At 41.9% G+C, this 27413-nt stretch overlaps 1 protein-coding gene across 1 annotated transcript in view; it reads left to right on the top strand.

The window, feature by feature from the left end:
- The first annotated feature begins 253 nt into the window (after positions 1-253).
- The window catches only part of FLT1 (fms related receptor tyrosine kinase 1), a 117045-nt gene continuing 89885 nt past the window's right edge, over positions 254-27413 (top strand). Inside the window, exons 1-4 of the mRNA XM_065631578.1 lie at positions 254-410; positions 16225-16321; positions 16622-16842; positions 26938-27062. Coding sequence (XP_065487650.1) covers positions 353-410; positions 16225-16321; positions 16622-16842; positions 26938-27062 — 501 coding nt within the window. The 5' untranslated portion in view covers positions 254-352. The remainder of the gene's footprint in view (positions 411-16224; positions 16322-16621; positions 16843-26937; positions 27063-27413) is intronic.

Here is a 27413-nt window from a genome sequence, read left to right on the forward strand (position 1 = left end):
CGTCCCGGGGAGGGCGTGCTCCCGGCGGAGGATGTGGGCCGTGGGGGCGGAGGGGTCCGCGGAGAGGGATGGAGAAGTTATAAATCAGCGGGGCTGGGGCTGGCTGGTAATTGATGTCCGCGAGAGGTGAAGCTGGCAGGGCGGCTCACAGCGGACACTCCCTTTCCGCGGGCCGGGCCGGGTAGGGGAGGGCTTAGGGGCTGCTGGATGTGGATCCCGCACCGCGCTACGCCGTTATCTCAGCCACCGCGGGAGGAGTCTGAGACCGAGGAGAGCCCGTCGGAGCCCAGCCGGCGCCTCTGCCTCGCTGCCGTCGGCAGGGGAAGAGCCCTGCGCTCCCGCGGGCAGGACCATGCCCCGCCAGCTGCTCTCAGGGACCGTGCTGCTGGGAGCCGCCCTTCTGCTCGCAGGTAAGGGTCCGCCGGGACCCGCTGGCCCATCCACCCCCCGCTATGCGCTGGGGTCTCCGCGACGTGCTCCCAGCGATGTGCCTTTTCGGCGGCGCCTCCTGTGCCGCTGACCGGCCCCGTTGCATCCCGCTTGCCGGCTGGAGCTGGTGGGCACCTGCCTCCTCTCCGCCCCTCTCCTCTGGGCAGGAACGGGAGAAGCGACCCCCCGCTTTTCAGAGTCGCGAAACGCCGCGTCCCGACCGGTCGGTAGTCTGCGGATCCCCAGCGGTGTGCCCCGGTAGCGCCCGAGAGCAGAGCCCCGGGGCTGCCGGGAGTGCGGAGCTGCCGTGCCTCCTCTCCTCTGGGCAAGGCGGCGGTGCCGGCGGGGAGCCGAGCTTCTCCTGGGCACGGGGGACAGCCGTTCCGGGAGATGTCCGAACCGGTGCATCGCGGAAAGAAGGCATGTTTTGGCTGCAGGGCAGGCTTCTTTCCTCCCCGCTTTATTTCCAAGTGTCAGCCTCTCACAGTTCTGCCCTTGAAGCGGAAAAGGTGCCCGTTTCCTTCACAAAAATCCAGGTCTTGTTGCCTCCCGCCCGGCCGGGACGGCGGAGCATCAGTCGGGGCTGCCTGCGGGAGCTGGCCGCGTGGGTACCAGGCGTGTGTCCCTCTGGAGAGAGGAATGGAGCTGCTCTTCGGCGCCTGCCGGTGCGTGTGCCGGAGTGGATCAGTGCAGATTAACTTTCCTTAATCGAGTTTCATTTTACTTTGAGAGAGGAGCTGACCCCCCTGGGCTGGAGTGCTGTGGTGGGCCGCGCGTCCCAGCATTGCGTTGCTGGTCACCTGTGAGCAGGGGTGCATGGGGGTCGTATGCGGTCTGGTGTCGCGTCGGTGGGTTCATCGCACCGCAGGGCCACAGACCCGTGGGGCTGCTCCCCGGTGCGGATCGAGGGTCCCGCAGCCCTTCCGTGCTCGGGCTCCCCGTGTCCTGCACGGGGCTCCCAGGTGCTCCACGAGGCGCGGGCAGCTTCCGCGCAGCATCACTGGTCCCGGAGGCCGGCTGGGAGCCAGACCTAACTCCGAGTGGGCAACCAAAAACCCGAGCTCTCCCCAGGGTTCGCGCCGAGGCCAGTGGCCGCGCAGCGCGGCGTTTTTGCGGTCAGTCGACCCACCACGCTCCGTCGCGCAAGTGGCCAAGGGTTCGGGCTGCTCCGCACTGCTGAGTCCGCGGGAACGGCCCCGGCGTGGTGCGGTGCCCGGTGTGCCCGCGGGAACGGCCCCGGCGTGGCGCTCCCCGGGCGCTGCCCGTGCTGCCGGCCGCGTCCCGAGGCTCGCCGGGAGGAGAGCTGGAGGGGCCGCTCCGACGAGACGTTTTCCTGCTAGGGAAGTGCTGATTTAGTGCTTTGATACAGATATTTAGGTTTGTTTTTTTTTTTTTTCTTTTATTTTCTCCAAGCAAGTGCTAACTTCCTCACATTATTTATCTCTGCCAAGGAGGTTCTTATGCCCAGGATGAAACAGGCAGAGGAACGGGACACTCTCCCTGGACACAGGAAATGTGGGTTCAAATCTTTGCCAGGCTTCCTTCACAGCTTCAGCTTGAACTTCGGCGTTCAGCTCCCACATGGGCTCCTGTAGTGGCCAGCTATGCTGGGGGACTGGCTTCCTCTTTCCTGTCGGAAAGGTTTTCCATTGTGCAAATCATGACAAACCCACTGCCCAGGGAGAAGGTGGACTCTGTGAGCGAGAGGGCCTGTGAGACACCCTGGTTCACCTTCCTGTTCCAGCGACTGTCAGGGACATATGCACCCTAGACCAATTCCAATGGGAAAAACTTCGCTTGTTTAGAGGAAAACCTGGTGCTCTGGGTCCTGGGCTGAGGGGTTGTACATCCCAGGATTGGCTCAGGTGCGGTAGGCATTGCAAAGATGCTTCTCTGTAGTTTGGCCAAGTAGTTTTACAACTGGTTTTGTACAAGAGATTGTGCTCCGAATCAGAATTTAGACTTTTTTATTATTATTTTTATTTTTATTTTAGAAAATCAACCTTGCTTTGTTTGGACGTCCCATATAGGTAGATCTCTTCTGGGTCAGTGGTAAAACTCTCAATGCTTGCATTTGCACAGAGCATTTCAAAGTTATTGGTGAAGTGGTGGGATGTTTTGTACCATGCATCTCCCTATGCTTTTCTTCCCTTTCCACCCTCCTTCACTGCCTGTTTAACTGAAACTCTTACTCAGGCTGTCCAGCAATTCCCATTTCAAATGTTCTTGATGAAACTTGATTCATCACTGCTATGTGGTCCACTTTTGTAATTCAGTCTCTGTGGGTGTCTGTTGAGCTTCCATTTACTGACAGGTACTGGAGGAGATTCACAGAAATAGTCCCTGGCTCAGGAGTTACTACAGAGAGCTTCAAAAGGAAGGGACAGGAGGAGGTCTTTTAGCTTGTCTGTGTCTATTTAATAATTTAAATTTCCCCAAAGCAACATGCAAGATACAAGCCATGAGAGTTCCCGTTTGAAAAATGAGATTAAAGAAATGATGTTTCTTTAACATGTAAATGTTGGACACTTCAGCTCTCTTGTATTTCTATGCACATGCATATTTTGGCTATTGTGGGAAAGAACAAGATTTTTGTCTGTCTTTTGCATAGTACTTGCATATGTTTCGTTTATAGTTCGTGTATATTTATCCCCCAAATTATATTGCACACATTTATGCTAAAGACTATATACATAATGGTCAATATAAAAATTTTGGTGCCTTATTCAGGTTTGATCTCCTTTGTGTGATAATAATTTTAATTGATAGCATTTGGGAATGTGAAGGACTGGCTTTAAACCCTGGAAAGATCAGATTCCACAGCTTGGATCAAGGACTATGTGGTCATAGTTCCAGAAACATAGGCAGATAATTTGGCTTTATTTCCAGCTGTCCACACAGAAGCAATACCTCGCAATTAGCAACAACAAGGTAAATGGACTCTATTACAACCTTATCTGTGAATAGTGCCATATGAATCTGTTATTCCAGTTGGAACTAGATAATAGAAATCCCCAGCGAATGATGGACTTTTCAATTTCATGGTCAGCTGGAAAAAATGAAGAAAGGAACTACAGGTCAAATCTAATCAGTGCTGAGGTTAATTTCTTACAATAACTAACCTGACTTCTCTGAAAGTGCTATTTAGATGGAAGTTCATATGTTAACGTTTCAGTTTGGTTTGAGTGCTCAGCTGAAACAGCTGCACCAACACACAGCTACAGCTGTTGCAATTAGGACTGGAGATCTTCATGGATTCTAGAAAAAATGTGTTTACTGCATTTTATGGATCTTCATGGAAAATGGGCTCCTTTAAAAATTCCAGACAACATTCATACAAGGTAGAAGAATTAGACTCCACCATATAATACAGGCTTTAAAAAATAATATATATATGGGGTTTAAATACAAAACTTTCTGGCATTGCTAAAGAAAATCACTTACATCAGTTACCAGTGTTTTACCAGACAGTTGTTTCGCTCATATGCTCTACACAGAGCGAGATCTCACTCACTTAGAGCTGGTCTAAATCTGGAGAAATTCCTTTGGTCTTAGCTAGCATCCTTGAGATGTATGGTTCATGTGAGAGGAAATCAGGACTTGGCCTGTGCCTAAGAAAGATCTTCATATCCAGAAGAACCCAGTACATTAAAAACTCTAACACATTGTTTTTCAGGAGATTTGAGGATTTGTTTGGTGGTGATTTTTTTTTTTTTAAAATGTGTGAACTGTGACAAACAAATTGAGCCTATTTTTTATGAGATGCTTCAAAGACTGAAACCAGTAGCCCTTCACACTGTGTGGGTGTATAGGAGAAAAGGAAATGCCCCAGATTTGCAGGACAGTTGCTGAGTCCTTACACTTTAATGCGGTTTGGAAACTTTAAGCACAATGTTTATCAACTCGCTACTTTTCACATCCGACTGACATTGGGAAAGGAAGAAGTTCAGCAGATGAGGGTTAAGGTTTGGCGTTTCAGAAGTCTGTGTCCAGTGGGGCTATGGCGAGGCTTTATCAGCAAAACTGATCCTTTGAATCCCCCAAAGTTAGGGGCTGGCATATCCTGCTGCAGCCCTGCGGGGAGTGGAAAGCGTGGATACTGGAAGAGGAGCTTTGCCATTAAGTGTAGCATGCCCAGCTACCACAGCCACCTCTGCTTGTGGAAACTAGTCTCTCCTATTGGTGTGAGACCTTCAAGAAGCCAACTGCTCTGTCCACAGACATGGTTTATCTTTGGATCTCATTTTCCTCCCAGAATGATCTTCTTTTTCCTCATCAATATTTGTGAGAATATGGGGAAATGTTTCTGTGCATATTTGAGTATGAATTCCACCCATGGACTGCACTAGGCTCTTTTGTCTTTGCCCCTGTGATGCATCCTTACTATACATTTTCCTGGAACTGAGAAATAGCATTTCCCAAGCATTCCCAGCCGGGAATGGCCCAATTTCTTAAGCCACCGTGTGAGAATTTCTCATCCTAAAATTGGTCTAGTGATTGTCAGGAAGGTGCTCACACAGTTTTCTTCTATCAAGATACAGAAGTTCAGTTTCATTCCCCCACAGCTGGAGGTCAGCATAGCATAAATCCTGGCAGTTAAAAGAAAAAGTTAGGTATGCTGAAAACAGCAGTTTGAAAGCTGAAAATACAGGCATTGGAGCTCTCTCCAAAGCCAAGCATGGCACAATATCATGCCCTTTGTGACTGGCAGAATGAATTCATGCTGGAACTAAGGAAAGTGATAACAGATTGAGAAATACAAGGTTGTGGGGAAAGAGATTTGAACCTATACATTCCAGAGACACGTATGTCTGAAACTTTAGTCTTGAGCCATTGAGATGTAAGGAGAAACTTGGACTGGGAATGTGGGTGACTGTTTCTTCTGCATTAAGTCTTGTTTGTTGGTGTTGGATTTTTTTTTCTTTTTTTTTTTTTTTTTTTTTGTGGTAGGGTGGCTGGAAATGTGCCGGCCTAAAGATGAAGAGGAGGATGTTTTTGTTTGTGATGCATCTGTATTGTTCAAGACCATTATAGATGCTGGTAGAAACAGTTAAGTGATTTATTCATCATCTTTCCCAGATTTTTTTTTGTTTCTGTTAATGGAGAAACAAAACGTTCACATTTATGATGACCCAATATTACTCTGTTGTTTTTCCATCAAATCCCAGTTGATTTTCAGTACAAAAATCAATTCATCCATATCCACAATGTTAAGTCATCCTTGTAACACATTCAGACAGAGGACAATCCAGCATGGTGGGATTGACGCTGATTGCTGTTTGCATGGTTCCAATACTTTTCTAGATGTTGGGGACTACTCTTCCAACATTCACTGATATGTGGCACTAAGCACTCCTAAATGCGTCCCTTTTAAGTCATATTCCCTTGTTTGGAGCTACAGCCTTGAAACAAGGTGCTTTTTGCCGTGAAAGCAGTTGAAGGATGGAGAAATGGTTAGAAGGAAGCTGTTTCTAGGACTCCAGTGGGTTGAAGATGCTGTTGCAATGCAGTGACATTATTTCCGTGCCGTGCCCGGAAGCGGGGGCAGAGCGGATAGGGCACAGTGGCTCTCGTAGAGCCAGGGACCCCTGAACAGATGTCTCTGCTCCTCAGAAGTTCCTTTGGGAAGGCCGTGCTCTGGGAACAGGACCCCCTGCTTAGTGCGTGGGGAGCGGCGAGAGATGAGTATGAGGGCGTTTCAAGAGAGGCATTTCACAATTTCACATAGTTCACTTAAGCGTCCTTCCTGTGGGATTCTTCCCTGCCACAGAGTGAAGGAATTTGCCCCTTTTGTTCCCATTGTCGTTCCTCTGTGGAAAAACCTCTCCTCAGGATCACTGTGGGCTAATGTTAACAGAAGCGTGAGAGTTGCCATCCTGAATTGGATAAGGGCTCTGTTTAGCTCTGTCGTGTCTCCGGCAGTGTCCAACATCTGATCTTCAGGGGAGGTTCAAGGAACCTTGCAGGAAGCAGTTATCTGATAAAATTCTCCAGAGAGGAAATTTTTTTTGTAGTATGATCTAAAATCTACTATTATTTACTAAGAAACCGTGGGACTGAGGGTGAAAGAAACTAAAATTAGTGTCCGCCAAAGATTAGGTGTTGTCTATATTTATGGCAAATGGATATAACATAGTGGGATTAAATTGCATTATATTGTATAATACAGAGAATTTTCTTCTGTTGTGCTGGCAGCATTTGGGGTGAAAACCCACCTTTGCTTCATGCAGTGCTGTAATTAACATTAATCCTAATCTATTTTATAAGCATTAATGATTATAATTTCCCAATGTAAATTGAGCCATAGGAAAGCTTGCCAAAAGCTTTCTGCATGTGCACCTACCGTAGACATGGTGGTTTAGATGCCCTTGGACTGCAGAATGTGTTTAGCCTCTTGGTGCATTGCAATGGAATCCTCTGTGCAGACTGTTCTGGTTCTTCTCACCTCTCTAGTTTAAATTGTTGTGTCACATTAGTTATGTTCTATTGTTTTGAACCTAGGACCATTGCTTATAGATCTGTTTTATAGGTTTAAGTAGGGTGGATGGAAAGTCAGTTTGCAACTTTGTCTTTTTTTTTTTTTTTTTTGCCTTGGAGTGTTACAGGACAGTTCAGCCATAATGATGCAGCATCTGAAATAATAACTGTCAGCCTTCAGCAAAGTAGAAAACCTGCAGCTTTGCTTTACTTTTTTTTTATATATAGTTCCTAATTTATTTCTGTGTGCACAGCTTAATGAACAGCCTCAGATGAATTTGACAAGTCTACGTTGCTGTCTGAGCTGGCAGATTACTGTCAAGTAGGCAGTTTGTCTGTTAATATGAAACAATCTTCCAATTCAATCCTGTCATATTGTTTAATTTGTCCTGCCAGGGAATATGCAACAAATCTGAATATCAAGTTGATAAAGAAATTTAATCTGGTCAGGAAAGTTCCTCCATATAGGAATTCTAAATTATTTTTGTGCCTGTTTTTAATGTACTTACTTTCTCTTTATACCATATCAACACTTTCCTGCTATGCTAGTCAATGGTATAAACTTTTCTCAGAAATATAGAATGGGTGATTTTGTGCTGGGAATTGCCACAGTGGAATTGGAGCAGAAGTGCAGTGGTTGCTGACACATGTCATTAAGTGATCGAGTAGATCTGGTGACTCATGGATGTGATTAGGGTAGGGCTACCTACACTGCTGTATGCAGCACAGGCTTAGTCATGTGCGTGGGGTGTGAAACCACGCTCCTGGGTGAATGCCAATGGCTGCTCATGGGGTCACTTTTGGATGACTAGATGATGCAGTCACAACCAGCTCTCATCTGCAATGGTCTGAGCGGGGGCTCCCCAGAGGGGCCAGCACAGGTGTGTGGAGGTGGAGGGGACTGAGAACTGCAGTGACCTATAATGAACGTGGTTGTGAAGGTGTTGCTATGGCCTAGCTCTGCTATAACCTCTCCTTGCTGAGAACAGTCTCAGCAGATCTGTTTCTTTGAGCTGAGCATTTGCTCTGTTGGGGTGAAGACCAGACTAATGTGAATGCACACCATATATGTATGTGTTTTTCTCCCTTGGTCTGGTTTACCAAAGTGATGATCCTATGAGGGTTCATAATGGAGGTGTTAGACTGTACATTTCAATTCCCATTCTCAATTGCATATGCTCAATGGGAACTAAAAGGTTTGCAATTATGGCTGGTTTTACTTCTTCTCTGTAATTGCTTTCTCCTTATATAGCTAGTTAAATGAGCATCTTCACCAGGCTAGATGGTGGCAAAGGTGCTCATTTCAGATGCTGAGTTTCTAGACTTATTAAAATTGGATGGATAAAAGAGGTAACTAAGATTTTTTTTTTCTCTCAGGTTTCTGAATGTTAAATTTTGAAATTTATTTTTTATTGGCATTATGTAAAGTGCCCATGCTCATGCACAAAAGTCACCTGGTGACTTTAGGGCAGACAGGACACAATGTTTTGTGAAGCAAGTGCTTTCAAGCAAGTATTGCCTAGGCACAACCCATTGAACTGCATGGCCTTGGCTGTCCAGGTATGATGGGAAATAGTAGCAATTTCGATTGGTAATAACTGAAGCCAGATTGATTTCAAATAACCAATCATGATTTCAGCTTGTTAAATTTCTGTATCTACATCTTTTGGTTAACAAACCCCCCTGCTATTTAATACAATGGCTTTATCACAGGCTTCTGTAAGTATAGCCTGACTTAGCTAGCGCAAATACTGGCAAAATATTTGGCAATTATTGGGGAAATACATATCTGTTTACATTTACAGCTATTGACCATATTGGCATGGTAGTGTGTAGTGCTCAGAAGTGTCAGCGAAGTGCTATCAGAATTGTACTTGCTCCATTTTTACCTACCGGGTGTTATGCTTTGCTTCTATAGCATCTAATCTTGTGCCAGTGTACATACACATATAGGGACAGCAAACCCACACAGATAGTAAATAAATTATCACTTGCTCTGAGACCCAGAACTGAGAGAGGAAGGACAAACTTGCTCATATGATAGACATACACAATTTTCTGTCCCGTAAAGGCCTTTCTTGGGCAGTAGCATAACCATTTACCCTGCTGACTGATTTTTTATTCCAGGGCATGGGGTCAAGGCATATTCATCTGTCCAGGACTCTTCTAATCTACTGTGACAAATCTTATGCTGTTCAGGCTCTATTAAGATGCTGTATCACACAGCAGCCCAGATTTCTCATCCATTAACCTATCCATTTTCTTGGCTGGCTGTTATGTCCTGATGGTACTTTAAATTCTCAAATTATAGTTGAGATGAATAAGATTTAAGCATTTGATCCAGAAATCATTGGGTATGCATTGCAGAACACCAGACTGCATAATCAGAATGTCCCTTCTGGACCTGAAAGTGACAAACCAATGAACAGATGATTTTTATGCATCGATGTTTGCTTTTTAAGTAAACAGCTTCCAACAATTTTCTTGATCTTGAAAGCAAATAAGAACACATTTTGGTCACAGCAGAGGCATGTGTGAGTGATAGATCCATTGAGGAGCGAGACAGCTTGAGCCGCTTCTTCTGCACTGGGTGTGTTTCTGTCTGCCAGCTGTGTACCAGCACATGCACATGAGTTAACAGGAAATACGGGCAAAGCCACCTTGCAGTCCAAGGACCTGCATCTGTTAGCTCGTGAAAGTCCCCATGAACCTTAATTGCTCTGCAAAGTTCTGCTTCGACAGAAATAGTGGTTACATTTTGCTGTGTCACATCATGAGCTTGCTCATCTGGCCGATTGTGAACATCAACTTGGGACAAAGGCACACGTCCTTGCTCTCTCGCAGATCAGCTGTCCTAGTTTCTCTTCTGCAGGCTCCAGGTGTGAAGCTTGGATTTGTTTCAGAGAAGTGGTGTGAAATTAGATGTATGAAGGACTGTGAGGTCTCCTTTAGAATTGGGAACCTACATGGCATCTGGAAGACCTGGAGATACTGCTTTGAATCTCAGAGTGGCTCATGGTTCGGCACTGTAGGTCTTCCCTGGAGGCTGTTTCTCAGTACAGGTGGTGGAGATGGTGCTTTTACCTCAGGAACCAGACTGCGCTGCCTGCTTTGCCCATGCCTGAGCACTAGTAACCCAGGCAACATAAATGAAACGGGGGCTATTGCTGCCATGGAGATAGAAGAGTGTCTTCTTCCAGTAGTGGTTCTTTCCAGCCACCAGCAGTCACAGAAGTATTATAGAAAGCTTCATTATCTAGGGTGATCCCTTCTCCTTCTGGTGCTGTGGCGGAACCAAGCCAGATATTCACACTTCGAGACGGAAAAAAAATTTTTCCAATCACCATCCAAATTTTGAGGCAATTCTGCCTAAAAGTTTTCTTGTCTTATAAATGCAAATATCGATGCTGATGAGAATCTCAGTGTTGATTAATATTGACCTGTTGGTCAATATTCCTCCTTACGGTGAGACATAAATCGAAACTTTAAATGGCTTTTCAGAGTTTACCACAAGTTCCTTTTTCTCTCTGTCTTTTAAAATAGAGTCATTTGGTGTAATGCTGTAATTGGAATGAGTATGGATAGGTACAAATGTTTGACCAAAAAAAGAGTTATGTTTACTTACGTAATGCTCTGAGGTCCTTTTAGAAGATATGGTAATGCAACATCTTGTCAGGAAGAGCTCTGAAATAAAGAAAACTACTGATAAGTCAGGTTTCTTTACAAAATGGAGTGAAGACATATATCTCATATGAGGTTTGCTGGTGGCCATGTTCTGGCTAAGGTGCTATTGCAGATTGGAGTCAGCTCATTTCACTAGAGATGCACTGAAGGTCAACAGACTGGGTACTACCACGCTCCTAAGCATTTTGGCCAGATTCTGCAATTGCTTCTTAGTTGCACACATTGTGGGTATTTCCGTTCCCTTCAGTGGGATGACTCATAAGGAAATGCTCATAAGCAAGAGTAAAGTCCTGGGCTGCATTTGAACTGAATGACCTGTGTTTTAAGGAGCACGGAGAGATGAAGACACTATTAAGAAATCACTTGCACTTTCTTTCCAGTTCAGGAGCATCCTTCACAAAACACATCTTTTGCTGCATGTGTTTGAATCAGGAGAAAATTATATTTGATGGTAAAAACCACAAAGCATCATTTATGTTTAACAAGCCTTAAAACATGTGCAAATCCGACAATGACTGAAACAATTACTTCATGATGGATAACTTTATTGCCCACAGATGGCACTTTAAACCCAGAAGGTCAGATTCTTTGTATACACTGAAACTGCAAAGATAAACTGATCATTCTCCTTAACATCTCATTGTGCAGGTGAAAAAAGGTTAGTCAAAATGTTCAAGATAATTGGAGTGGTTGGAAGAGAGTCACTCAGCTTCGAGTTACGGAAAAGACTTCAAAAATAAAAGACCACCAAATCTGTTAACTTCAAAAAAATTTCTAATAACTTCTAATACAGATTTTTTTTAAACTAAGGCTAGCTTTTGGCTTGACTTTCTTTGGTCAAAAGTAACAGAAATTCACAGTGTATAAAAGGAAATTTTTAAAGTAAAACCTGGAAAAAATCAGAATGGGCATCGTAGTCCAGAGTCTGTTCCCAATTTTAAGCTCAGCACATCTATCCTTTTAAGATAAATTGAGTTTTGGCTAAAATCAGTGGAAGGTTGATCATGTGTGCATGGTTATTCAGATGTTCGTAGAACCGAACTGACACATCATATTGGAAAAATATATGCATGTTCATTTATTTTTTTAAATTACTTTTAATCAGTGTCTAGTCCTGCAAGGAGCAGGGAGCTGGACTCAGTGATCCTTACAGGTCTCTTCCAAGTTGAGATATTCTATGATTCTATGAAATTTTTGTTTACTTTGTTCAGGAAGAGCATTGCCTTCTTTGCAAGGCAGAAAATAACTGAAGAAAGTTTATTCTTCTCTTCCTTTGCAAATTACAGTTTATGCCTTCTGTTTTCTTAAATATATATATATATATATTTTCTCCTTCCCTTACAGAATGGTTAACTTTTGCGATCTAAATTAAGGTTTGCTCATTCATTAAACAGCCCTATTGACTGACTTTCCAATATATCTAATAAGCCTTCCGAAACCAACAGAATATACCAAAGAAAATCACCCCTTTCCTTACGGGAGGAGATTCCTCAGTTATCAGGATTAATTAGTTCTCTTGTTGTCACATGAAATGAAGTTGCACCCCTCAATGTAGGTCAGTGTGAGGGTAGGCTGCTGACGGTCGCTTAGTGACAGGCACAATGATAAGTGAACATGTCCTGTTGAGCCCTGACCCTTCAGAAAAGACAGTGTCAAGTAAAATGCCCAGAGAAGGTACATAGAAGACATAATCTGCTTCTAAATATTGACAGTAGGAATTTCCGTGCTATTCTTCTTCCTTTTTCTTTTCTGGTAAACATGTCAAACTCTATTGCGTTTGTAATCTGCATTAGTTTTGAAACATTTAAAAAAGTAAGGAAGCTAATGACCCATGAATAGATAGGATGTGAAATAAAGCTATTTTTCTTCAAGGCTTAGCATCTTGCTGGTAGAGCATTGTCTTGCAGACTTGTAAAAGCAACAATATTGGCTTGAAATAAGATCTTTTACTTCAGTTTTTTGTCAGTGAAAAACTAAATGAATTAATATATAACAAATCTGATATTTCATGCCAAATACACTGACGTTAGGTCTTGATATTAATATGCTAGATTACTGGAGTTTAAGTGTCTAAAATGTACTTGAGATCAATGAAGAAACTTTGTCTTATATCAATGGGAGCAAAGTTAGACAAACACTAAGCACTCCTTAAGATCCCACCCAAAATAGTTACAAATACTGCAGTGTCTTTTAGATATACGCAATAAGTGTAAAAGGGCAAAAGCTTCAATTTGTATCCAGTATATCTGGGTTTCTCTTTTGCCTGCAGGATGGGGTGAAAAGATCTGGTGGGTTTTTTTGTTTGTTTTTGGTTTTTGTTTGTTTGGTTGGTTTTAATAACTCTGAGGCGGATCTTCTGAGATACAGGCTTCCAGGATGCCTTGTTTTGTGTACTAAAGGTAGATCTTGAGATTTTCACGTGGACATCTTTGCTTATATCACCGTAGAGTTATCAAGAGAAAGGTTTGCAACATTTCTAATGTTTTCTTGTCCTTCACCTTAGGCACACTCTGAAAACAACCTCAGCCCGCACTCCCGGGGCTGGTTTCCTCGTCTCAGCGTGGGTCAGGAGGCAGCACGGTGCTGCACGGCTGGCGCTGCTCCTGGGCAGGGTGCTGGTGCTGGTGCTGCTGTGGGTGCCGGTGCTGAGCAAAGCCAAGCACTCAGCACCTCAGTCGTGACCAGGCACTGCAGACCTGCCTTGCTCTCGGCATCTGTCACTCACCTGGATTTTCCACCTTTCAGTCAGTTTTACACTTGAAGTAACCCACTTGTCTTGGCTCTAGCAGATAGGCTTTGATTCTGACAGGTTCATCTGGCAGACTGTTACTAATGGGTCTTTATACATATTGACCTGTTTGTAAACACCTTTGCATGTTTTCAGCCTTTTTTTGGCCCAAAATAAGGAGCAGCTCAGAGAAGCTTGAGGCCAGGTTCCCCTCTGAAGTAAGGAACAAGATTCATAAAGCTGTATATAAACTCTACGTTCTTGGGACGGCATGTGAGCCTCCAATTCTGGGATGACAAGAGGAATACAAATGAAATGCAGGAACACGATGGTTTCACGAAAATGTCAGATTGTTTGGTTGGAGGATGTTGACAAACCCACTCAACAAAGCGCTTGGGTTGCTCTTCACAGAAGCTCCCTGATCTCAGTTTCTCAGTGTTTATCTTCAGGGACATTATTTCAGAAATGCAAATGAGTAGACTCATAGACCGTAAGCATTTATGGGAGACTATCCCATAAAAGCACAGTGTGCTATTTGGCTGACCCAGCATTTCAGAGTTCAGATCCTTAAACGGTAGGTGAGAAAAATGTATGTTTGCAAGATATCGCGTAACAAATTGTTTCTTCTCTTAACAGCTGACAGAATATATTCATTTCTAGTTAGAAGCATGATTGTATAGACAAATCACAGAAGAAGTCTGTATATTTGTACAGCATTACCACTCAAATTTCTGGTAATACGTGTGGTGCAGTTCAGAGGACCTCTTTATTCTGAAAACTTGTTATGCCCTTGCTTGAAGCCTGTTCAGATGAGCTATTATATAATAGTTTATGTCTATGCTTACATATACCCTTTAAACTTTCTTTTGAATAGGGATAGATGTTGGTACACACAGGAAAACTGATGGAGCCACAGCTTGAATGAGATATACAGGGCTAAAAAGAAAAATGTAGATCAATGTAACTAACTTAGATGCCAAAGATTAGTTAAAAGTTAGTTAACCCCTACACTGTACATTTCCTATATTGTTAAAGAAGGTTAAACAGGTCCCTGAAGGCATCTAGCAAACAGTTTTGAAAACCTAATCAACTATTTGCTTCTTTTCATGGATTGTGCTATGTAGTCTTGGAAGCTGATATAGATCTCTTGTTGCCACTGATGTTATAAGGAATTAGTAGGAAATACTGACCAATGGAGTCCAGCTGGCTCCTCAGAAAAGGCTCCCCAAACCAGCAGATGGTGGCAGTGCACCTTTACCTCTTGTACAAAATATTTGTACTTGTAGCATCTCTCTCCAAAAGTGGAGACTTGGGTTCTAGGCCTTTCTCAGACTGAAGGAGTTCAAGTCCACATCTTAGAACAAAACTTTGGCCATTCAGCCTCTACTCTGAGGCTACATCTTCTACTGGGTGAAAGCTGCTGAATTTGGAGCAGTCATTGGCTGCAGTCATTTGGAGCAGTCGAAATTTAGTTGCCAATCTCAGCCAGAGTTGATGTCCAAAAGTTCCTTCTATAGTTAATGAAAGAGGGTGGCCTTTCTAGTGGGTGATCCATAGCAGCTGAATAAGGTTCACGTATTTCTACTGTTTGGTGCATACAGCTGTCCGTATTTGGCTGTGGCAGGGACCTCTTCGAAGTGCTTAAAATAGTTAAACTGAACTTGGCTGTATTCTAGTGGAAAATCCGTATCGCCCTTGTTTACATGATGCTGCCACCTTCTTAAGTTGAGAAAGAAATGCTTTGTCTTGGAATAAAGTGGTCTGGGGTACTCTCTGCTCCTCTCTCACAGCACTGAAATCTTCACAAATTTCACTCAGGTCCAGATTTAGACTTGAACTGGTTTTCAAATTACACTGTTTCAAAATATTTGCTTGTTATGTTCCTAGCTTCTGGAACATTTGCTGCCACTGCAAGGGCAATGGGAAGGATGAAAGACTGTTTCTTAAAGCTTTAAGACATGCATTTCTGTCTGTTTGCCCTGAAAGCTTTTGTGGCCACAGCCCATTATGGGGCAAAGATGCCTTTCCAGCACTTGCTGGCCTGATGTGATGGAAGGTCCTGTGTTCCTTTAGTCTTCTGACCATGGGGCTTTTTCATTGACTTCCTAAAAATTGCCTTCTGTCTGGATGTTTCCAAGTGTCCTAAGCTACCTCATGTTATACTGACACCCAAGGCTTCACCCGTACCATAATGGTCTGGCCATGCCCAGAGTCATGTTAGCATGCTTGCTTTCTCAATAAGCAGCAAATCCAATCTGGAGGATTCCTTGAACTTGTTCTCAAAATTTATTGTTGAGCTGCCTAGTTACCTTTTGACACCACTTCACTGGTAGGAAGCCTGCAGCTAGTGAGGGACCATAGGTAACAGTGCTGTGACCTTCAGTCAGGAAGGGAAGGGAAGATCCTCGATCCCCTTTCACACCTTTCAGAACAGTTCCAGCTTTGCAGCAAATTGTTTGAGTGGTGATTTGGTATCTTAGAGGTCAATTTGTGGCTCTTGTTATAGAAGTGGCCAACTTTTAGCCTTCCCATTGAAGGGGCTGCCATGGTGGTTTCTAAGGAAAGGCACCGAGTAGTGCTTGAGGTCATGCTTCCTTGGTTAGATGGGTAGCCGTGGGTCCTGAGCTTTCTTCCTGGTATGCTAAGTGAACAATTTGAGACCAAAGTTATTGACTGAAACTTGCATAACTTTCATTTCTACTCCCTTTCCTGAGTAATTCTAATGGAAGATTATGTGAGTCCTCAGTTAGGATGGCAGGATTTCACTCAGAGGAAAAGAGTATGTGTGATAAGGGGAACATCCCCTTTTCCTTGCTTTCCCCTTCCAGTATAACATAATAAATGTGAGTGGACTTGGAACAGGATGATTTGCCATTGTTAATGGTTTTTTTCCTTTGTTTTTCTAGGATCTAGTTCAGGATCAAAATTAAAAGTTCCTGACCTGAGCATAAATGGCATACAGCACGTTGTTCAAGCAGGCCAGACTTTAAATCTCACCTGCAGGTAACCAATTGAGTTGGATTCTGATAAACTGGCTGGGAGTTCATACACCTGACACTTTCTTTTTTTGCAACTGAAATTAGAAAAAAATGAAACCTTATGTTGTGGGGAGGAGGGGGGGGGGAGTGAACTTCAATAGCAATTGTTTAATAGTTCTTTGTTGTTTCTGTTGTTGTTTTTGGAAAACAAGATAAAAGAGAACCCCAGAAATAGCCTGATATAATAAAAAAGAAAGCTTGGGAACTGGAGCTGTATAATTGCAGCCCAACATAATTGTTTCAGCTTCCTTATCTGTATTTGCAGGGGGGAAATGGTTCATTCATGGTCTTTGCCTGAAACTCTAAGTAAGGATAGCAAAAGGCTGAAAGTAATTAAATATGCCTGTGGAAAGAATGGGAAGCAGTCCTGCAGCAGTCTGACCTTGAGCAGAACTCAAGCAAGTGACACTGGAAACTACAGCTGCAAATATCCAACAAGTCCAGCAAAAAAGAAGAAGGAATCTACGGTCTATGTATTTATTAACGGTAAGATTACATTTTTTAACACTTCTTGATACTTTCAGTTCAACACAGCAAAATGGATAAATAAGATAGTTCAGCTGTGATTAAATACAGGGGTTTGAATGATATTTTCAGCCTTGCAAATGTCATGATAATTAACCTATTCATGTATAAAATCTGCTTTCTCAGAGCTCGCAAATACAAGTGCTAGTGTTTTATCTGTTAGGAAGAAAATGAAGAATGAAAAAGACCCAGTCCAACCAGTCTGCTACAGTAAACAGAACTCTACATGGAAGTAGACTAGAAGTGAAACTGTGAAATGGGTATCAGAGAAATCAGATCTTACAGAATCAGATGATGACTGATGAAAACCATATATCTAGTACCACATCCACTTTACCCTGTCTAAGATTGTGGATTTCTAGGCAGCTGAAGCATGCCAAAGGTGTCTATCCAGATCACTGAATTATCTCATGCTGTAGAAAATTACTATTTGCATGTTAAGTCACATTCAAAAATGTAGTCTGTAGTTCATGTTACACAGCTTGTAAAAAATCTGGAATAAATGGAATCAAACTAAACAGAGAACTGTGTTCAGCTAGCAGTGTTGTGTGATGTATGGGAAATGCTTGAATTAGGTCAGTTAGACTGTAACAAAAATTGCTTTCTGATCCTGTTTTCTTCCAGGATATTAATCAGACACTTCTCAGAACAGTTGAATTCAATAGACACAATAATAAAAGAAGAAATTATAAACACTTCAGGGATTTAATTTAAATTTATATTTTAGTTTTTCTTGACTTTTACGGAAAAAAAATTAATAGATTAATGTAAGCTATCAGGATTCACATATTTTGAAAGCCCATATTACAGAGAATGTGCAACTGGAAGTTTTCCAAATTATGTGTCTGCTGCTTCTAATGAGTTCACATCAGAGTTACTTAGCCTTTGTTTTCATTTTGTGATACAAAGAGTGAGACTGGTGCTGTGAAAAAGCAGAATGAAATGGACCTGTCACTACAGTGTTAGAAAATAAGATAGCTCCCCTATTATTGTGTGGTTTTTTATTGAGAATTATTGAATAATTCATGCTGTTCATCCTGCTTTCCTTCATCTGCCCTTCAGTAATTAAAAAGGGCTTGTAAGAAAGATGAGGACAGACTTTTTAGCAGGGCCTGTTGAGACAGGGCAAGGGGTAATGATTTTAAACCAAAGGAGAGGAGATTCAGGCTAGACATGAGGAAGAAATTTTTTACAATGAGAGTGATAAAATACTGGCACAGATTGCCCAAAGAGGTGGTAGATGCCCCATCCCTGGAGACATTCAAGGCCAGGTTGGAGGGGGCTCTGAGCAACCTGATCTTGTTGAAGATGTCCCTGGTCATTGTGGGGGCTTGGACTAGATGACCTTTGAAGGTCCCTTCCAACCCAAACTATTCTATGATTCTATGAAATATACTGTGGAACGTTTTTCTCACCCAACTATTTTCATATTATTCACTGGATATCCAACTATATATGCACTCATGGCAGCATAACCAAAGTCAGTTATTGATTCAGTGAGCAACATTTCCTGCTGTCTAGGAAAACATACAATTTTCTTGGATGACTTTTGCAAGTTTCCCATCATGGGACCTTCTTGAACCTCCCACCTTGGATGTCATCTCTAGCTGAGATCTACTCACAATTCTCTCCATTCACCACATGAGAAGAGCAAGGATGGTTGTGACTCTGCCTGAAAATCTCTCTGCTAAACCTTCTTTATGATAAAAGAGATTCCTTTATGTTCTCTTGGTCTCTTTCCTGTTTGAAGTGTTAATTTTTCTGAATTCTGAATTTTTACAAACAAAAGACAGTTTTTCTAACTCTTCACTGCTTCTGAGATTGTATGTAGCTTACATATCAGAGGACCTCAATCGGATGTATATGAACGAAGGTTATCTGCCTAATTCACATGGTGATGGAAGAGAAACATATCATAGGAGAAAAAGTTTTTAGACAGCTTCCCCTCTGCCAATAATCAGTTAAAGAAGAGTTCCTGAATGGCTTGGTTTTGTTGACTTTTTTTTTTTTTTGGAAAGACAGTCATTAAATGTTGATGTCACTGTTGAAGACAGGATTAGATTACATTTCTCCTCATACCTCACTTGCCAAAAACAGTAAAATTTTTAGATGACAAACCTGGATCAAGCTTAGGCATCTTTGGCATGTTAATTTTCTGAATTTGAGAATCCTTTTGATTGAAAACCAAAATCTCAATAGGTAAGTGTTGATTGTGTCTTAGTAAGCACATATGAGAGTTAGAGGAAACTACGATAATTAGGGAGGCTGCAAGCTAACTACTCACTTAATGCTTTTTGAAAGTGTCACTTTGCTCTAAAGTGAGAAAAGATATATTAGTCCTCCAAAAATGTACAGTTTCAGGAAGAATTGTTGAATAGGTTGAAAAGAAACAAGATACTAAGTACCAAAACTCACCCTTTCTGATCACATAATGTTAGCATTTGGAAAGAAAATACTTAAGGAACCTCTTAATATAAGTCATTGTTTTTGTGAACATGCATTAAATTCAGATATCTGGTGCAAGTGGTGGTGAAACAGGGGTAACAAAATCCTCTGTGAAGACTAGCTTTCTTGAGTTTGATTTTATTTTAAATGAATTTGTGGGTGCTTAGGAAATAAGCATTTGTAAAATTCAGCACTCTCCTAGTTCTGTATTGTTTCCTGTGGCAGGACATTGTGTCAATCCATTTCCCATATTAGCTCCATGTGGATCACCGAGGTGCCTGTTTCCCATGTCTTAGCATGCTGCAGATGAGAACAAATAGTTGCTATTTACAAACACAGAATGTGAATCAGGAAAGTTGATATTGTTTGTACAGGAAGTCATCACTTATTGTTTTAAAAATGTTATTCATTTCCGTAATTAGAGTGATACTGAATATGAACTGGATTAAAAAAAAATAAAGACAGTAAGTCACTTGGTTCAGTAATGAATGTGTACTATGACAGAAAATGATCTTCTATAGACAAAACCAAGATGCAGGACATTGAGAAGACCCACATGTCCCAGGATGACTTGAAGCATTTCAGAAGTCCTGTGTTCGGGCAACAAGCAGCCTGGTTACTCCTCGTGCAGGAGATAGTCCTGACACCATCCTTCTTTCAGCTGGAGAGGTCACTACTGAGTTGCACAGGGCAGTGAGTGCACAGTATATGCCACAGCAACCACACAGGGGTCAAGAATTGGGACATCAAGCGAGGGAAATTAATTCTCTTAAGAACCTTGGACTCTAAGAAAACGAATGGCCTGACTTCCACCACAAGCCATGGGAAAAATGTGAAATGAGGCAAAGCCTCTTTGCCAATTTCTCCACTGTCTTGGACTAAAATCTCTTCTGATCTTTGTTTTTTTATGCAACTCCATCCTAGTAGTAAAATAGAAAGATTTGTAATAACACTCACTGCATATATTGGAGTGAGGCATGGGGAATTTTCTGTTTGAAAAGAGATAATTATGGAATAAAGACATTTAAGAAACACCAAATTATTAGCTGTTTTGAAACCTACGTAGATTGCCCTGGGGACAGTGCTAAAGTTTTAGCGTTTGTTTGTTTGGGTTTTTTTTCTGTCTGCCTTCATTCTGTTATCTTCAAGACACTCTTTTCCAGTTATTGGAGCTCATTCACTTTCATTAAAAAATGTGAAGTTCTCTTCATTCTGTACTCTCATCATCTCTTGCCTTTGATCATTTTTTCCCATGGTATGACAGAGGAAAAACATGTAAGTTAAATTACATTGATAAACCAGGGCTAGATTTTTGCAAGTATTTAAACAAACTTCGATTCAATTTGAAGTGTTGCTACTTCCTGTAATGGAGACAGCTTTCAGCTATTAATATACAAGAGTAATGTCTTAATTCTGCTGCAACAGAGAAGTTGTACTTGGCTTTAGCATATTAACCCATTTCTTAGTCAACGTTCTTCCTCTCCTCGTCTCTCCTCATGCTCCTGCTGTGCATGTCTTCTGACCGCATACTTTTCCTTGCAAAATGAGACATGTACTGGTTCCTCAATCAAGCACCATTCAAAATATTCTGGTTTTAAAACTGGACCTCTAGCCTGAGTCAGTTGTCTATTCTCTTTCTGTACTCAACAGAGAGAAAAAAGGACCTTCTGGTATATATTTCTCATTGCTGACTTTTAAAGGAATCTGGAGAACAAGCTTAGAATAGTTGTCTTGCTTAGAGATTATTTAAGTAGGTGAGACAAATCAGAGCTGGGTAATTAAAGGTACAAGTCCCAACAGTACTTGTACTCCACAATGCCTAAAATGTCAAACATGTTCACTAGTTTTGGATATTTGGCTTGATATGTATCTCAGGTTGGACAGTCCGAAATGAAGGGCTTTAGCATTAGTGAATAGTTCAAAATCTAAGCCTTTGAAGTGCAAAGCATCTGGGGTTTTGAGTACATTTTCAAACTCTAGAGTTGTATTCTGCAAGTGCTGATCATATGGCACCTCCTCGGGAGGTCTGCAAGCGCTGATCATATGGCACCTCCTTGGGAGGTCCACTTGTAGACAGATAGCTGGATCCAGTCCCAGAACTGACATGGAATTAAGATTTAGCTTGAATGGACTGACTCCTGCAACTCTAAACGTACTATGTTGAAGAACAGGGAGGGCATCCAAACAGTGCCCCAAAAGGTTCTTTGAAGATCAGAAGCATCAAAGTAAAAATAATTCAACTGGTGAAAAAGGCAGTAAGACAAAACACCCTGAAAGCTAACAGAAAGGGAGATTTTCTTCTTTTTCTTTTTTTCTTCTTCTTCTTATTCAGAAACAATGTATTGACAGGGGAACCTGCTGAGGCCTTGGAAACTCCTCCCTTGTGCCTTTTCTCTGTCTTGCTTTTGGCACAGTTTTAACTTATGAGTGGTATGGTTTTGGCTAACATTGTCAGACTTAATAATATGATATAATTTCTTTTATGAAAAGGAAACTAGTTGAAATTGAACTATGCTACAGCTGTATCAAGTATGTGGACACATTTTTAGTGTCTAATGAGGTTCCTGTTACAAAACAGAGCCCTCTAGGACTTGCTGACCTCTATAACCTATAATTGCCGTGCTTTTGTCATTGCATGTACATGGACTTCACATTATAGTACACTGCGAGTGGTGATTGTGTGGACACCTTGGCAGCATCAAAGGCCATGTACTAAGTCCTTCTTCCTTACCGAGGCTTATAGGTTATCACTCCTAATGAAACAGAAATACATTTCCAAGATGAACCATCGTGAGGGAGGATTACATCTGAAAAAGTATCCCTAACGTCCACTGGCCTTTCTAGAGATGGCTTTCTGAACATAGTAATTGCTTTAGTGTGGATTTCCTGGCTAATGTGGGTAAGAATATTTTTCTTAAGAGTTTTAACAGTGGTGTATGTGTATTATGGACTACATTGATGACAGCATAGTGTAACTAGCCCCAAAGGAAAACAAACAAACCCTGCCTAAAAATCACTGTACAATTATGTTAGCAATGCTTTGTGTCTGAATATTCTCCAGATATATCCACTTTTTTTTTTTTCCCCCCTGGGCTTCTGTGGTTATTAATTTATATCTTGAGTCCTCCTTCAATGTTTATAAATCATTTGAGTACTATTTTACAGGCTAAGAAGATGCAAGAGTGCAAAAGCCCTTCTTGCGGATAAGTGTTGTGCTTCCAGACATACAAAACGAGATTTTTTTTTTTTTCCTTGAGGAACATAGACACATACATGTAAGTAGGTTAAATATGTGCTTTTCATGGGACATGTTTCATCTCATTGTAACACAGATGTCTAAAACTGGTTAGATGTGTCCCATGGCAGAATTGCCCCTTTCTCCTCAGTGACAACAGTAACAGTTTGGCCACCTAGCTCAGTGGGAAAAGAGTGTCTTTTAGATATGTGAGATTCTCCTCAAATTACTTCTCAACAGCCCTACTAATTCATCAGGGATAAATAAAGCTAGTTAGGGTGAATCCCTGTAATGGGAAAGGGAATTTGGCAATTGGCACTTTAATGAAGTTTGCAGGTCTGTACCTTAGTAAAGACTTTAGTCCTCTTCACATGCATGAGGGAAAAGGTTGCTATGTGAATGTGAGGAAACTGTTTTGGCTCTTCTAGCCTGAAAAAAGCCTTAATGATGAGCTAAGTGTAAGTAGGTATTTTGGAAGAACTTCAGAGGACAAACTTTCAGAGATTTAAAGGAGCTCAGACTTCCCTGCAGAGACTTTTCTTTTTGCAAATGTATGTGTAAGTACTCTGACTTACATAGCTCAGATTATTAAAAACAAAAGAAACCCCAGAACAGTAGCTGAAGCCTGTGCAAATAAAGAACTTCTCCATCTTTTCTGAATTTGGCATTTTAGTGTTGGCTGACATAGTTGTTTGTGCAAACCCCATAAATAGCCTAGATACGTTACTGATACCAGACATAATATTGCTTGTGTTAAATCTCTTATCAAGTTTGTATCTGGCTGCCAACCAGCTTAATAAAAAGCTGATATTTATGTTCTTTAACAATATAGCAAGTGACCTTCATGGATTTTGTGATTTCCTGAATACTCTTCGTGGTTTCATATTGATTGTAACTGAGAGATATTGTAAGGAACACAGTCAAACCAGCATATAGTCATTAATTCCAGACATAATTTAAAAATATGCTAATCTGACTTTTAAAGTAACCTTTAGCATATGCAAATATTCTGACTATCTATCTTTCATTTCACTACCCTTGCGGGCATCTCTAAAGCAAAAAACCCAAAACCAACCAACCAAAGAAAAATTCAAAAAACCTGGTCAACCCTCTTAGATCTTCCATTCCAAATCTTGATGGAGCTGAATGTGTAACTTGGATGTAGTCTTCAAGATAGGTCAGTCCATGATGTTGCCTTTATGTCTAGAGCTTTCTGAACATGAAAGTAGAGTGAAGCTGGCCCAGAAGACCGCTGGCAGGAGGTTAGGTCATCTCAGATGTGCTGCCAGCCATATGCTCAGGGAAGGATGGCATTTACCTCCCCTCAGGAAGGAACTGGGAGGAATGATGAGGGGCTATGATGGGAGGGAAAGATGAAAAAGGAATGCTATTATTTGTGGGAAAGAAGGATTCCACGTTGTTGGCATACCCTGACAATGTGGCATAGCCTACCCTGGTGCTGCTGTGGGTTCAGCTTTGCATGATCCAGGCTGGTAGAGCCTGCATCAGATTCTGGTCTTGAGGCACTGAGAGTATCCCCTTATGGCCATTAAGACAGAAGGAGAATAAAATCAAAGGGAATCAGGAAAAGCCTTCACGCTCATTATAAAAACAAAACTGAGCTAGGAAACATGATGCGTATTTCTTTTAATCAAAAGCAGGAAGACATTTGGAGCACTTGGGGCCATCGATTGCCCTCCGGCCCATGGCGGAAGTCCCCAGTGATGTCAATGGGAGCTCTGCACGCGAATAGCGGGGGCACGGAGACGCCTTGGTGTACCACTGCAGGGAGCGTACCAAGAAAGGCTGTAGCTGGACTTTAAAGCCTACTAAGAGCAGCCAGAGTATTCAGTTGACATTTATAGAGCATTTCATTGACTTATCCAGGCGCGAATGTGCATTTCCATTGAAGAAAAAGAAAAAAAGCAAAGTGCGTTGTTTTGTGCATATTTCCTGTCCCTGCCTTTCGATGGGCAGGAATCCTGCAAGGTCTGAGCTGCACAGCCCCCACTGCCTCAATATTGGCATCAGTCAGTGGTGACACTGTGTCTGCAGACAGCACCGGTAGTCCCCAGAACAGCTCTTCCTCACACTTGTAATGATCTGGAGATTATGATACAGGAAACTACTTTGCAAAGTTTGCTGCTTTGGGGCAGGAGCTCTTAATTTTTTGACAAAGACAAATGAGTCTTTGGAGAGTAGTAAATCCATTTGTGTGGTGATGTTAAAGGGTAGGTGACCTCTTCTGTGGCTGCAGCCCCTGAAAAACAAAAAAGATTCTTTTCACCATGCTACAAACAGGTTCATTCTTGGTCTTTCCTTGAATCGTATTGCAGAGGAAACGTCAGCCTAGCAAGTCCTTAGGGTATTTTTTATTACATATGCATCCTCTATTACTCATAAGTTCCTTTTGCGATCTCTGTGGATATTTAACACCTATTATTAAATAAAGCATTGAGGCAGTCTTTCATTTCAGAATGTTTGTGCAACAGTTTCATTAAATATCTTTAAGAAAATTTTTTTCTGTATCCTGGGGTACATTTGAGATACTCTGCCTTAGGATTCTCCATAGTATAAATTTGAGTAGAATTTGCTTCTCTTCCTGCTTGATGTCTCAAACAAAACTATTGTTGCATATCATAAGAAAAGAGGATCCTAAGGGCAGAACAGTTTTATGACGCTGGGAAGTGCAGTTCATTCTTTTGAAAGAGAAGCAAAAGTAGTGCATTTGAAGAACTACTTGAGTGAACAAAGGTCAACATGCAAAAGTCTGGGACCAGAACACTTTAGTAAAGTATTACAATTTAGGGTTTTATGAAGGGTCAGTCTTGCTAGCTTTACTGATTTCTTTTCCAAGAAAGATTTCCATTGTTGTTTGTAAGATTTTTGACTCAGTGAAAATAATAGGATTTGCCTGAAAAAACATTGGAGCTGTAGATAGCACAGAATTAAGATCTGCATGTTCCACTTTTTTAAGAGTTAAAAGCCAAACCTTATGTGAATTTTGAGGGAGTTTCTCTGCACTGGGAGTCAAACCGAACCTTCAAATCTGAACACCTGCAAAGAAGATTTGGAGCCAGAGCCTGTGGCTTGAGCCTCTCTTTGTTAAGCAACCCAAACAATAGCAACAACAGCAATGTTCCCTGTTCCCAGCGCAAGCTATTTATGACAATGCCTTTTGTTAAAGGGATTGTTCAAGGGACGGTAAATTACTCTGCCAAGCTTTACTTATTGAGTCAAGCAGAATGAATGTTTTCCTGGCATTTTCATTTACCTTGTCACTTACAAAAGAGACATATAGGTATTGTGATAGTGGGAAGCAGAAGAATAATTAACTCTTGCTAGTCTGTATTCTCAGGGTTGAAAATATGGCTGGATAATCACAGTAGATTTTTTTCTCCTGGTGAAGTCAACATTTTTTCCATCCATTTTCTTGCAGACAACAGGAACGTGTAGTCTTTAGGTCTTTCCTGATAAATGAATTTCAGTCATAGAATCATAGAATGTCCTGAGTTGCAAGGACCCCCAAGGATCATGAGTCCAACTCCTGTCCCTGCACATGACAACCCCACAGGTCACACCGTGTGTCTGAGGGCTTGTCCAGTCTCTTCTTGAACACTGTCAGGTTGGGGCCGTGACACCTCCCTGGGGAGCCTGTTCCAGTGTCCACCACCCGCTGGGGGAAGAACCTTTTCCTAATGTCCAACCTCAACCTCCCCTGGCACATCTTCCTGCCATTCCCTCGGGTTCTGTCACTGGTTGCTAAAGAGAAGAGCTCAGCGCCTGCCCCTCCTCCTCCCCTTGTGAGGAAGCTGCAGCCGCCATGAGGCCTCCCCTCAGTCTCCTCTTCTCCAGGCTGAACAAACCCAGTGACTTTGGCCACTCGTCATAAGGCTTCCCCTCCAAAACCTTAACCAACTTCATAGCCCTCTTCTAGACACTCTCCAGTAGCTTTATATCCTTTTTATACTGTGGTGCCCAGGACTGCACACAGTGCTCCAGGTGAGGCCGCACCAGTGCAGTCCCTTCCCACCTAATTATTTCTCCTCGTGATAATAAAATAGAAATGGCCTGAAATAAGAAACACATCCCTAAGCAGTAGAGATACTGCCGTAGTAGAAAAATTGTACTTTAAACTCTTCTGGATATACCAAAGTACTGCTATTGATATTGAGTGATTTTTTTTTTCAAATACTCAATAGTATTTTGCTAAACTTGTTTAAATGACAGGAAACATAAGAGTGATTTGAGGACTTGGTCTAGCTTTCATTACAAACAGGATCAGTCAGTTCTTTCAAGACTGTGTGCACCATTACAATTTCTATACATTGTCTTAAGGGTTCAGATATTAATATTTTCTTTTTCTTCTCTTGCAGATACAAGCAATCCATTTGTAGAGATGCACAGTGATATACCAAAAATAATACACATGACTGTGGGAAGAGAAATGATCATTCCATGCAGAGTCACAGCACCAAACATTGCTGTTACTTTAAAAAAGGTACCTCAAGCCAAGCGTGCTCTGAAAGTGTTTTTGTGCATCATGCTTTTTGTTTCTTTGTTTGTCTACTACTATTGTAGTGCTTTTGAAATATTGCAACAATTTAGTATTTCTTACACAAGATTTTGGGGTGTCAGTGTGTTTAGAAATATTTCAACTCTGAAGGCTTCATCTCATATGTCACAGAAGGGCTTCCTCAAATTGCTTATTTTGGATGGGAGTTTTCTGAAGAAACTTAAACTTTTAATACCATTTTATTAAATTTTTACTGACAAATGTTTCTTAAGCCCAGGAAGGATTTTTTTGTTAGGAGAAGAGACTTCCTCCCACATCTTCCCCTGCCCTTCCTCC

This window comes from Caloenas nicobarica, chromosome 1 (assembly GCF_036013445.1).
Source record: "Caloenas nicobarica isolate bCalNic1 chromosome 1, bCalNic1.hap1, whole genome shotgun sequence".
Classification (NCBI taxonomy): domain Eukaryota; kingdom Metazoa; phylum Chordata; class Aves; order Columbiformes; family Columbidae; genus Caloenas; species Caloenas nicobarica.